The 12492-nt window shown below is 46.6% G+C and overlaps 1 protein-coding gene across 2 annotated transcripts in view; it reads left to right on the top strand.

Moving 5' to 3' along the window:
• The window catches only part of LOC139389438 (single-stranded DNA-binding protein 2), a 117527-nt gene that overhangs the window by 56169 nt on the left and 48866 nt on the right, over nucleotides 1-12492 (top strand). For both annotated transcript variants that reach the window (XM_071136194.1, XM_071136193.1), the window contains exons 3-4: nucleotides 1759-1820; nucleotides 2240-2324. In XM_071136194.1, the coding sequence (XP_070992295.1) occupies nucleotides 1759-1820; nucleotides 2240-2324 (147 nt within the window). The remainder of the gene's footprint in view (nucleotides 1-1758; nucleotides 1821-2239; nucleotides 2325-12492) is intronic.

The following is a 12492-nucleotide window of genomic DNA, read 5'->3' as shown; positions in this document are numbered from 1 at the left end:
ACTACATGTGCACACACTGTACATTGACTTTTTCTATTGTGTTATTGACTGTATGTTTGTTTATCCCATGTGTAACTCTGTGTTTATCCCATGTGTAACTCTGTGTTTTTGTCGCACTGCTTTGCTTTATCTTTGTCAAGTCCTGGTCTGTTTCACCTGTCCTCGTTTCCCCAGTGTATTTATCCCTGTGTTTCCTGTCTCTCTGTGCCAGTTCGTCTTGTATGTTCAAGTCAACCAGCGTGTTATTTCCAGTGCTCCTACTTTTCTATTCTCTTTTACTAGTCCTCCCGTTTTTGACCTTTGTCTGTTTTTCTGGACTCCATTCCCTCCTGCCTGACCATTCTGCCTGCCCTGACCTCGAGCCTGCCTGCCCATTCTGCCTGCCCTGACCTCGAGCCTTCCTGACCATTCTGCCTGCCCTGACCATTCTGCCTGCCCTGACCTCGAGCCTGCCTGACCATTCTGCCTGCCCTGACCTCGAGTCTTCCTGACCATTCTGCCTGCCCTGACCTCGAGCCTGCCTGACCATTCTGCCTGCCCTGACCTCGAGCCTTCCTGACCATTCTGCCTGCCCTGACCTCGAGCCTTCCTGACCATTCTGCCTGCCCTGACCTCGAGCCTGCCTGACCATTCTGCCTGCCATTCTGTACCTCTGGAACTCTGAACTGGTTTGACCTTTTGCCTGTCCACGACCGTTAATAAGCATCTTGGTCTCTAACCATCTGCCTCCTGTGTCTGCATCTGGGTCTCGCCTGGTGCCATTATAATCTTGGCCAGGTCACAGTTGTAAATGGCCTTCCTAAACTGGCCTACTTGGTTAAATAAAGGTGAAATAAAAAATAAAATGTTTTTATTGTGTTACTTAAAATGTGTATTTTTAACTTTAGTTTATTTAGTAAATATTTTCTTAACTAAATATTTGTTAAACTGCATTGTTGGTTAAGGGCTTGTCAGTAAGCATTTCATGGTAAGGTCTACCTACACCTGTTGTATTCGGCGCATGGACAAATAGAATTTGATTTGATGAATCCCCTCAAATGCTAACCTCCCCTGTTATTGTAATGGTGAAAGGTTAGCATGTCTTGGAGGTATGATATTTGTGCGTCATCATTATTAACAATTCATTCAGGATTATCCATAATCATGGTAGCATCCACATTAATGTAGAAGTTTTTAGAAACATTCTATTCTTATTTACAATTAAAGTGACTCCAAAATGACAATACATTATTTACCCAAATAATCTGAAACACAAAATAAAACTATCTGAAACACAACCAAAACAAATAGCAAATGTAGCAAATGTAGAGTCACAATCATTGGGTTCTAGGAATATGGGACCAAATACTAAACTTTTGACTACGTTGATACACATATAAGTGAATTTGTCCTAATACTTTTGGTACCCTGAAATAAAGGGACTTTATACAGAAAGTGCTATAATTTCTAAATGGTTCAACCGATGTGGATGAAAATACCCTCTAATAAAAGATGACAGTCTGCACTTTAACCTCATAGTCATTGTATCATTTCAAGTCCAAAGTGTTGGAGCACAGAGCCAAAACAACAGAAAATGTGTCACTCTTCCAATACTTTTGGAGCTCACTGTATATAATGATGTGTATGTGAATTTCCACATACTCTCAAAATACTTGTAGACTTTAGTTTCATGTCATGAATATTACAGTACGATGGAGTCTACACCTATACTTTATACACCTTATCTGAAACCTCTCTGTCTTTCTGTCTCTCTGGTAGATCCGATGGGAGAAGAACATCACATTAGGAGAGCCCCCAGGATTCCTCCACTCTTGGTGGTGGTGAGTACAGTACTACGTCTTCCACTCCACTCCATTCCCTCACACTCTCATTTATCTTCATCCTCCTCTCTATTACAACTTGTTGTCAATGACTTGTTGTAAATGACAATGACCTATCAATCGACTTAGCTGGGCCTGTATTAAAATGAATTCAGTTTTCCTTTTTAGATGTTAATGAGAGGGAAGGGAAAGGTGGGGTGCCTAGTCAGTCTGATTCAGAGAGGTTTCGGGGGGCTGCCTTGTCAGACAGGGGGACCTTGTCCATCCTACTCCTACTCTGAGATCCTCTGTGAATACGGGTCCTGGTAACATTCTGGAAAAATCAGGATGATAACATTAATAATGATAAAGATAATGTTATTTTTGTGTGTTTTTTGCACTTCTGTGTATATAACCTCCCCGCCCTCCCTGTGCTACAGTGTGTTCTGGGACCTGTACTGCGCGGCCCCGGAAAGGAGAGAGACATGTGAACATTCTAGTGAGGCCAAGGCCTTTCATGACTATGTGAGTCACCATCAACATTACCTCACCCCGTCCACAATCACAAGCACTGCTGCCCCACACAGGTGCCTACTGCTGCCCCACACTGGTGCCTACTCCTGCCCCACACTGGTGCCTACTGCTGCCCCAAACTGGTGCCTACTACTGCCCCACACAGGTGCCTACTGTTGCCCCAAACTGGTGCCAACTACTGCCCCACACAGGTGCCTACTACTACCCCACACTGGTGCCTACTGCTGCCCCACACTGGTGCCTACTACTACCCCACACTGGTGCCTACTGCTGTACCACACTGGTGCCTACTGCTACCCCACACTGGTGCCTACTGCTGCCCCAAACTGGTGCCAACTACTGCCCCACACAGGTGCCAACCAGTTCTGCCAGTGTTTTTAAATAGATATACAATGGATAGGAGTTGAGCGGCTGGATGTAGGCTAACTTGTGAAGATGAACTTGATGGAAATACTGTGATGATATGTTCTGTGTTGACTATTTTGATGTGGTGTGTTCAGTAAGTATCTGTTTACTATGTGATGTGATGTGTTCAGGTAAGTGCTGTCCAGTAACAGTAACGGGGAAAGTCATGTAAGCATATCCAGAGCCTGAGCTCTGTCTCTCTCTCTCTGTCTCTCTCTCTCTGGCTCTCTGTCTCTCTGTCTCTCTCTCTCTCTCTGTCTCTCTGTCTCTCTGTCTCTCTCTCTATCTCTCTCTCTGTCTCTCTCTCTCTCTGTCTCCCTGTCTCTCTCTCTCTCTCTCTCTCTCTCTCTCTCTCTCTCTCTGTCTCTCTCTCTGTCTCTCTCTCTGTCTCTCTTTCTCTCTCTCTCTGTCTCTCTCTCTCTCTCTCTCTCTCTCTCTCTGTCTCTCTCTGTATCTCTCTCTGTCTCTCTGTCTCTCTCTCTCTCTCTCTCTCTCTGTCTCTCTCTCTCTGTCTCTCTCTCTCTCTCTCTCTGGCTCTCTCTGTCTCTGTCTCTCTCGCTCTCTCTCTGTCTCTCTCTCTCTGTCTCTCTGTCTCTCTCTCTGTCTCTCTCTCTCTCTCGCTCTCTCTCTCTCTCTCTCTCTCTCTCTCTCTCTCTCTCTCTCTGTCTCTCTCTCTCTGTCTCTCTCTCTGTCTCTCTCTGTATCTCTCTCTCTCTCTGTCTCTCTCTCTCTCTCTCTGTCTCTGGCTCTCTCTGTCTCTCTCTCTCTGTCTCTCTGTCTCTCTGTCTCTGTCTCTCTCTCTCTCTCTGTCTCTGTCTCTCTGTCTCTCTGTCTCTCTCTCTCTCTCTATCTCTCTCTGTCTCTCTGTCTCTCTCTCTCTCTCTCTCTCTGTCTCTCTCTCTCTGTATCTCTGTCTCTCTTTCTCTCTCTTTCTCTCTCTCTCTCTCTCTTTCTCTGTCTCTCTGTCTCTCTCTCTCTCTGTCTCTCTCTCTCCCTCTCTCTCTCTGTCTCTCTCTGTATCTCTCTCTCTCTCTGTCTCTCTCTGTATCTCTCTCTCTCTCTGTCTCTCTCTCTCTGTCTCTGTCTCTCTCTGTCTCTCTCTCTCTCTCTCTGTCTCTCTGTCTCTCTCTCTCTGTCTCTCTCTCTCTCTCTGTCTCTCTCTCTCTGTCTCTCTGTCTCTCTCTCTGTCTCTCTGTCTCTCTCTCTGTCTCTCTCTCTCTCTCTCTCTCTCTCTGTCTCTCTCTCTCTCTCTCTCTCTCTCTCTCTCTCTCTCTCTCTCTCTCTCTCTCTCTCTCTCTCTCTCTCTCTCTGTATCTCTATCTCTCTCTCTGTCTCTCTCTCTCTCTGTCTCTCTCTCTCTGTCTCTCTCTCTGTCTCTCTGTCTCTCTCACTCCAGAGCGAATGGAGTCAGAGGGGTCTCCTGCTTTTTGATGTTGTTGTTCTCTCTCTGTAGCCAGACTGACTCATCAGATTTTGTGTGGTGTGGCTTATTGAGACGCATTGTTGGGAGTGCACAGGTTGTAGCTTTCTGCTTACCCCAGCATGGTTCTCTTCTCTCTCTCTCTCACCCCCCCCACATACCCCCTCTCACTTTGGGTTTAGCAACTGCAGAGGGGGGAGAGAAAGGAGAGAGAATGGTAGTGGGGGAACGGTGCACAAGGTGTGAGGTGGAGTGTGTAGAAGAGAGATGTGTGTGCTTGCATGCGTGTGCATGTGTGTGTGAGGTGCAGTGCGGGTGAAGTCAGATGATGCTGCTGATGCTGGTGATGATGATGTGTGTGATGAATAGGCTCTTGGGGAATGAGGCAGCAGTGCTATGATGATGTCATCCTGGCTCTGGGGAAAGGAGCTGGAGGGCGGCCCAACCTCTGAGCCCTGAGACAGAGAGGGGCCGGGGGTGTGGAGTGAGGAATGGAAAGGGAGGGGGAGAGAGAACGAGGTGGGAGTCGGAGAGTGGGGGATGGAACTGGAAAGAGAAGGGGGGAAGGAGTAGGAGAGAGGAGGATGGAAAGGGAGAGAGAGAAAGTGAGAAAGAAAGAAAGAGAAAGAAAGGAAGGAAGGAAGGAAGGAAGGAAGGAAGGAAGGAAGGAAGGAGAGGTGGAGCTGGACAGAGGCAGCGTGAATCAGAGGCACAGAGAAAGGAAGGAATGGAAGGAGTCTCACCTTGCTTAGTCCCTGTTCATCCTGCCTCTTCTAAATCGTACTGGTAACAACCCCACTCACAGTTTGACGACTCATACTGAATGTAATTCCACTGCTCTATCTATCAATACATACATTCAGTCTGAGACTGCCATCGTATAAGGCCTTTCTACTGACGTCAAAGTGAGGGGTGTTGTACAAAACAAGTCATCAGCGATTGGATCGTCTCTAACCAATCAGTATCAAATCCAATTACTATTTCCAAAACACCACTTTACCCACGTGTGTTCAGTCTCTGGCCCAACCCATCGTTTTCTGGAGCCAATCAGAACGGTTTGAATGTGTTTGCATTCGAGAAGTGGTCGGGGAGGAGATCAAATCCAGACACATCGTGGAGAAGAAACATTAGTGGGCGTGGCGTTTGGCCTGAGCGATGTGGATGGGTGTCTGCGTGCCTGTGTGTGTGTGTATTTGCATGTGAGTTTGCGTGCATGTGCGCGTGTGTGTGGTTGCGTGCGCGTGTGTGTGGTTGTGTGCGTGCGTGTGTGATTGTGTGTGCACGTTTATGTATAAACATTATGTGTCTGACTTGAGCCAGTATTCCAGGAACACCAGGGGAAAGTGAAGGATGAAAAGAGTGATGAATGAAGTGAAGAGTCCTGCTGTATTGATTTCCATCTTCAGCCTGGGCTTTTCAGCCAGGGAAACAGCGTTTACAGTTCTGCTAAGTGCTTTTTCAATTGCTTTCTCCATGCTAAATGAGCAAATTCCATTTGAGGAGGGAAGTGGAATCATCAAAACAAGCTATGTTTACATTATTTTCTCTTGCAAATTGACCAATTAGAAACTAAGTCACATAATATTATTTTCTGTCTAAAGACTTCGATCCATGGAGGTCAATGAGATTGTTCCTGACGCTGTTATGAGAGGTTGGAAGGTAGCAAAGAAGAGGGATGGCTCTCACTATCATGTGGTAACGTCTTCACAAGGCACCACTCATCTAGCTGATTTCTATACATTTCTTATCATGTTAATCCCTTTTTGAGACAACGGTCTGTTCTTGTTCTGCCTTCTTGATATCACACTCTCTCATTTATTTGTGATCACATGGAGTTGAACACAAACACGAGCAAATGAATCAGGATGGAAAGAGTCATGCCAGCATGAAATTACTTGTAAGACCTATGAAAGCAACTCAAGCATGTTAACAAATCTAATATAAAAAAACAGACATTTAAACACTCTGGTTTCTTATTAAAGAATTCCACATTTTACAAAGGGGGTGTGCGTGTGCATGTGGTAGTCTACGGTAGTGAGGATGTACACTGAGTGTACAAAACATTAGGAACACCTGCTCTTTCCATGACAGACTGACCAGGTGAAAGCTATGATCCCTTATTGATGTCACTTGTTAAATCCACTTCAATCAGTGTAGATGAAGGGGAGGAGACAGGTTAAATAAGTATTTTTAAGCCTTGAGACAATTGAGACATGGATTGTGTATGTGTGCCATTCAGAGGGTGAATGGGGCAAGACAAAAGATTTAAGTGCCTTTAAACAGGGTATGGTAGTAGGTGCCAGGCACCGGTTTGTGTCAAGAACTACTCTGCTGCTGGCTTTTTCACTCTCAACAGTTTCCCACAACGGTGGGAAGCATTGGAGTCAACATGGGCCAGCATCTCTGTGGAACGCTTTCGACACCTTGTAGAGTCCATGCCCTGATGAATGGAGGCTGTTCTGGGGGCAAAAGGGGGGGGGGGGGACTCAATATTAGGAAGGTGTTCCTAATGTTTGGTATACTTAATGTCTGTGTACAGTATACAGCGTTCCGTAGCTGTTTGTTGCTAACATGTTGTGCAATTGTGACCCTAACTGTATGTATTAATGTGTTGCTCTATTTGTGTGTGTGTGTGTGTGTGTGTGTGTGTGTGTGTGTGTGTGTGTGTGTGTGTGTGTGTGTGTGTGTGTGTGTGTGTGTGTGTGTGTGTGTGTGTGTGTGTGTGTGTGTGTGTGTGTGTGTGTGTGTGTGTGTGTGTCTGAATGGGGTGTTTATCCACCATAAAAGGCTGTTTCTCAGCCAGTCAAGAACAAGTGCCAATCAGGCTGCAAGGCGAGGTTATGCGCTGCGGTGCAGTGGGGAGCCTGCCTGTGGTATCACTGAGAGAGGGGAGGATGTCAGCTCTGACACTATGCTCTTAGGGGGAGAGCAGATCAAGCACAAGGCTAGCTCCTCAGATGAACCGATCTCTCTGGAAGTACAAGATCTCACACATACAGTTGAAGTCGGAAGTTTACATACACCTTAGCCAAATACATTTAAAATCAGTTTTTCACAATTCCTGACATTTAAAGTACAAATTCCCTGCCTTCGGTCAGTTAGGATTATCACTTGATTTTAAGAATGTGAAATGTCAGAATAATAGTAGAGCGAATGATTTATTTCAGCTTGTATTTCTTTCATCCCATTCCCAGTGGGTCAGAAGTTTACATACACTCAATTAGTATTTGGTAGCATTGCCTTTATATTGTTTAACTTGGGTCAAACGTTTTTGGGTAGCCTTCCACAAGCTTCCCACAATAAGTTGGGTGAATTTTGGCCCATTCCTCCTGACAGAGCTGGTGTACTGTAACTGAGTCAGGTTTGTAGGCCTCCTTGCTCGCACACGCTTTTTCAGTTCTGCCCACCAATTGTCTATAGGATTGAGGGCTTTGTGATGGCCACTCCAATACCTTGACTTTGTTGTCCTTCAGCCATTTTGCCACAACTTTGGAAGAATGCTTGGGGTCATTGTCCATTTGGAAGACCCATTTGCAACCAAGCTTTAACTTCCTGACTGAGATGTTGCTTCAATATATCCACATAATTTTCCTCCCTCATGATGCCATCTATTTTGTGAAGTGCACCAGTCCTTCCTGCAGCAAAGCACCCCCACAACATGATGCTGCCACCGCCGTGCTTCACGGTTGGGATGGTGTTCTTTGGCTTGCAAGTCTCCCCCTTTTTCCTCCAAACATAATGATTGTCATTATGGCTAAACAGCTCTATTTTTGTTTCATCAAACCAGAGGACATTTCTCCAAAAGTATGATATTTGTCCCCATGTGCAGTTGCAAAACGTAGTCTGGCTTTTTAATGGCAGTTTTGGAGCAGTGCCTTCTTCCTTGCTGAGCGGCCTTTCAGGTTATGTCAATATAGGACTCGTTTTACTGTGGATATAGATACTTTTGTATCTGTATTTTACCTGTTTCCTCCAGCATCTTCACAAGGTCCTTTGCTGTTGTTCTGGGATTGATTTGCACTTTTCGCACCAAAGTGCGTCTATCTCTAGGAGACAGAACGCGTCTCCTTCCTGAGCGGTATGACAGCTGCGTGGTCCCATGGTGTTTATACTTGCATACTATTGTTTGTACAGATGAATGTGGTACTTCAGGCGTTTGGAAATTGCTCCCAAGGATGAACCAGACATGTGGAGGTCTAAAAAAACATTTCTGAGATCTTGGCTGATTTCTTTTGATTTTCCCATGATTTCCCAAAGAGGAACAGAGTTTGAAGGTAGGCCTTGAAATACATCCATAGGTACACCTCCAATTGACTCAAATGATGTCAATTACCCTATCCGAAGCTTCGAAAGCCATGACATCATTTTCTGGAATTTTCCAAGCTGTTTAAAGGCACAGTCAACTGTATGTAAAGTGTATGTAAAGTTTTGACCCACAGGAATTGTGATACAGTGAATTATAAGTGAAATAATCTGTCTGTGAACAATTGTTGGAAAAATGACTTGTGTCAGGCATAAAGTAGATGTCCTAACCGACTTGCCAAAACTATAGTTTGTTAACAATACATTTGTGGAGTGGTTGAAAAACTAGTTTTAATGACTCCAACCTAAGTGTATGTAAACTTCCGACTTCAACTGTACATACACACTCATTTAATCATGCTCAGACACGTACATACACACATGCATATTCAATCAACTCCATACTTCTATCCCCCTTTCTCTCGACTCACTCCCCCCCACCCCCCACACACACACAGAGGCAGGTATGTTTTTTTGGCCTCTGGCAGGGATCCAGGGACAGTAGGGTGTGGTAGCTGAACACAAGGGTTTGGTCTGCTCTGTTTAACTGAAAACACCCTAGTCCTGATATGACCCTGTCCTCTACACACCCACACACACACACACACACACAATGAGGGCGTGCGTGCGCATGCGCATATGTATGTGTGTGTGTGGTCCCCTTTGGCCCTAAAGCTGGCTGTTTACCTGCCTGTTAGTACAAGCCTACCAGAGTGCATTTCTGTGGCTTTGATGACCTCATCACCTCATTACATTCTCCCATCATGACATCACAGGGTACTTACCAGGACACAATGTACTTAGAAAGAACAGACACACGTATATATACTCACACCTTTCACATACACACTGCACACACACACATCACATACTGTGTATACGGTATACATACATCTAAAGATGTTCTGTTTGTAAACAATGAATTGTTTTCCATGATTGCCTGTCAGCATTGAAGAGAGTGATTTTTCATCTATTTTTCTGGGCAGGATAAATGTGTGCTTGTGTGTTAATTTTTTGTATATGTATATCACATAAACACATTATAGGGACAGACTTTATTGGATCTCCTGGCTCAGAGTACATTGGACCAGTGGGGATGGAGGAGATGGTGGAGTGGGGGGTCGGAGGGACCCCCAGTCTGTTTCCAGGGCAACAGAGCCCTTCTTCACTCCCATATTCTCCTGTTTTTAAACCAAACTGAGGAGCAGTGTTGGGGGTGACTCATAGCAGCATCATCGCCATGGAGATGTGAAGAGAGAGGGAAAAGGGAGAGAAAGTGAGATAGAAGAGGGAGTGATGGCGAGAGAGAGAAGGGGGAGAGAGAAGTAGACAGAGGGAGTTTGCATGCGAGCAGATATGGAGATGTTTTTACTAGTTTAGTAAATGAGAATGTGATTGTCATGCTAACGTTGAGAGTAGTTCACAGACCATAGCAGAGATGTTACCTGAAGACCTGATTTGTTTACCACTGTCTACTACTTTATTAATTTCATATAATGTTAAACACTAACTTCTCCCTACAGTAACTAATCAACTCTGCTCATGTATTGTTTTCTCTCGGTCTGCCTTTCACCCTCTCAACAGACAGACACTTTTAAGCTGCGTCTTCAGATAAACCACAACCTCTATTTCCCCTCCCCCCTCGCACTCTCTCTCTCTCTCGCTCTCTCTCTCTGTCTCTCATTCTCTCATTCTCTCCCGCTCTCTCTCTATCTCTCTCTCTCTCTCTCTCTCTCTCTCTCTCTCGCTCTCTCTCTGTCTCTCATTCTCTCTGTCTCTCATTCTCTCGCGCTCTCTCTCTCTCTCAATCTCTCTCGTTCTCTCTCGCTATCTCTCGCTCTCTCTCTCTGTCTCTCATTCTCTCGCGCTCTCTCTCTCTCTCTCACGCTCTCTCTCGCTCTCTCTCGCGCTCTCTCTCTCTGTCTCTCATTCTCTCGCGCTCTCTCTCTCGCTCTCTCACGCTCTCTCGCGCTCTCTCTCTCTCTCTCTCTCTCTCTCTCTCTCTCTCTCTCTCACGCTCTCTCACGCTCTCTCTCTCTCTCTCTCCCTCTTCCTTATAGTTTCCCTAATTTATCCCTCTCTCTCTTTGTCTCTTTTCCTAACACTTTATCTCCTCTCTCTCTTTCACTCCTCTCACTCTCTATTCTCCTTTTCTCCCTCCTCTCTCCCTCTCCCTCTGTGGTCTGTTTCACTATCATGCCTGAAGTCTAGTAGTCTCCAGGAGTGTATTTTCCGCTACAAATGTCATGCTGGGTCATGTCACATGTGTGTTTGGACATGTCGGGAAGGCGTGTGTGCTCAGAAGCTCAGGAGAGGGTTAGGGTGAGAAGGAGGGCAGGGTGAAAGACAGGGCAGAGGTGGGATGGGGTGAGAGGGAGGGCAGGGTGAAAGACAGGGCAGAGGTGGGCTGGGGTGAGAGGGAGGGCAGGGTGGAAGACAGGGCGGAAGACAGGGCAGAGGTGGGCTGGGGTGAGAGGGAGGGCAGGGTAGAATCAAATCAAATCAAATTTATTTATATAGCCCTTCGTACATCAGCTGATATCTCAAAGTGCTGTACAGAAACCCAGCCTAAAACCCCAAACAGCAAGCAATGCAGGTGTAGAAGCACGGTGGTTAGGAAAAACTCCCTAGAAAGGCCAAAACCTAGGAAGAAACCTAGAGAGGAACCAGGCTATGTGGGGTGGCCAGTCCTCTTCTGGCTGTGCCGGGTGGAGATTATAACAGAACATGGTCAAGATGTTCAAATGTTCATAAATGACCAGCATGGTCGAATAATAATAAGGCAGAACAGTTGAAACTGGAGCAGCAGCACAGTCAGGTGGACTGGGGACAGCAAGGAGTCATCATGTCAGGTATTCCTGGGGCATGGTCCTAGGGCTCAGGTCCTCCGAGAGAGAGAAAGAAAGAGAGAATTAGAGAGAGCATATGTGGGATGGCCAGTCCTCTTCTGGCTGTGCCGGGTGGAGATTATAACAGAACATGGCCAAGATGTTCAAATGTTCATAAATGACCAGCATGGTCGAATAATAATAAGGCAGAACAGTTGAAAGAAACTGGAGCAGCAGCACAGCCAGGTGGACTGGTGACAGCAAGGAGTCATCATGTCAGGTATTCCTGGGGCATGGTCCTAGGGCTCAGGTCCTCCAAGAGAGAGAAAGAGAGAATTAGAGAATGCACACTTAGATTCACACAGGACACCGAATAGGACAGGAGAAGTACTCCAGATATAACAAACTGACCCTAGCCCCCCGACACATAAACTACTGCAGCATAAATACTGGGACAGGGCGGAAGACAGGGCAGAAGTGGGCTGGGGTGAGAGGGAGGGCAGGGTGGAGGACAGGGCAGAGATGGGCTGGGGTGAGAGGGAGGGCAGGGTGGAAGACAGGGCGGAAGACAGGGCAGAGGTGGGCTGGGGTGAGAGGGAAGGCAGGGTGGAGGACAGGGCAGAGGTGGGCTGGGGTGAGAGGGAGGGCAGGGTGGAGGACAGGCCAGAGGTGGGCTGGGGTGAGAGGGAGGGCAGGGTGGAGGACAGGGCAGAGGTGGGCTGGGGTGAGAGGGAGGGCAGGGTGGAGGACAAGGGAAGAGGTGGGGTGAGGGCAGGGACAGAGGTATCCGGAAGGGCGTCCCTCTTGGCATGGGGGTGTCAGTGGCACGTTGTCTCTGAGGCTCAAAGTAAGCCCAGAGTTTGTGGTGGTGTCATACAGCCATATCTCACCCGTGTCCCAGTCCTAGTCCCTATAGTCATACAGCCATATCTCACCCGTGTCCCAGTCCTAGTCCCTATAGTGGGGCCATCTGACAGATATTGGGCACGTTCCTCTGCCCATGCCCAGGTGTTGCTGACACTTGCCAAATCTAACAACACCTGGATAGGTATTTTGCGTATCAGTTAACCACATCTGTTACAGATTCTGGTGTCCGACGGCACAGTCGATGATGTTGCACGCAACCATTGGTTGATGCATGCAACGTCTGAGCAGGGAAACGCGACCAGTATCTGTGTCCCAAATGGCAAACTATACCTTATAA

The sequence above is a fragment of the Oncorhynchus clarkii genome, chromosome 30, assembly GCF_045791955.1.
Source record: "Oncorhynchus clarkii lewisi isolate Uvic-CL-2024 chromosome 30, UVic_Ocla_1.0, whole genome shotgun sequence".
NCBI classification, from domain to species: Eukaryota; Metazoa; Chordata; class Actinopteri; order Salmoniformes; family Salmonidae; genus Oncorhynchus; species Oncorhynchus clarkii.
Note: the sequence above shows the minus strand (reverse complement) of the source record. Positions and strands in the feature narration are given on the sequence as shown.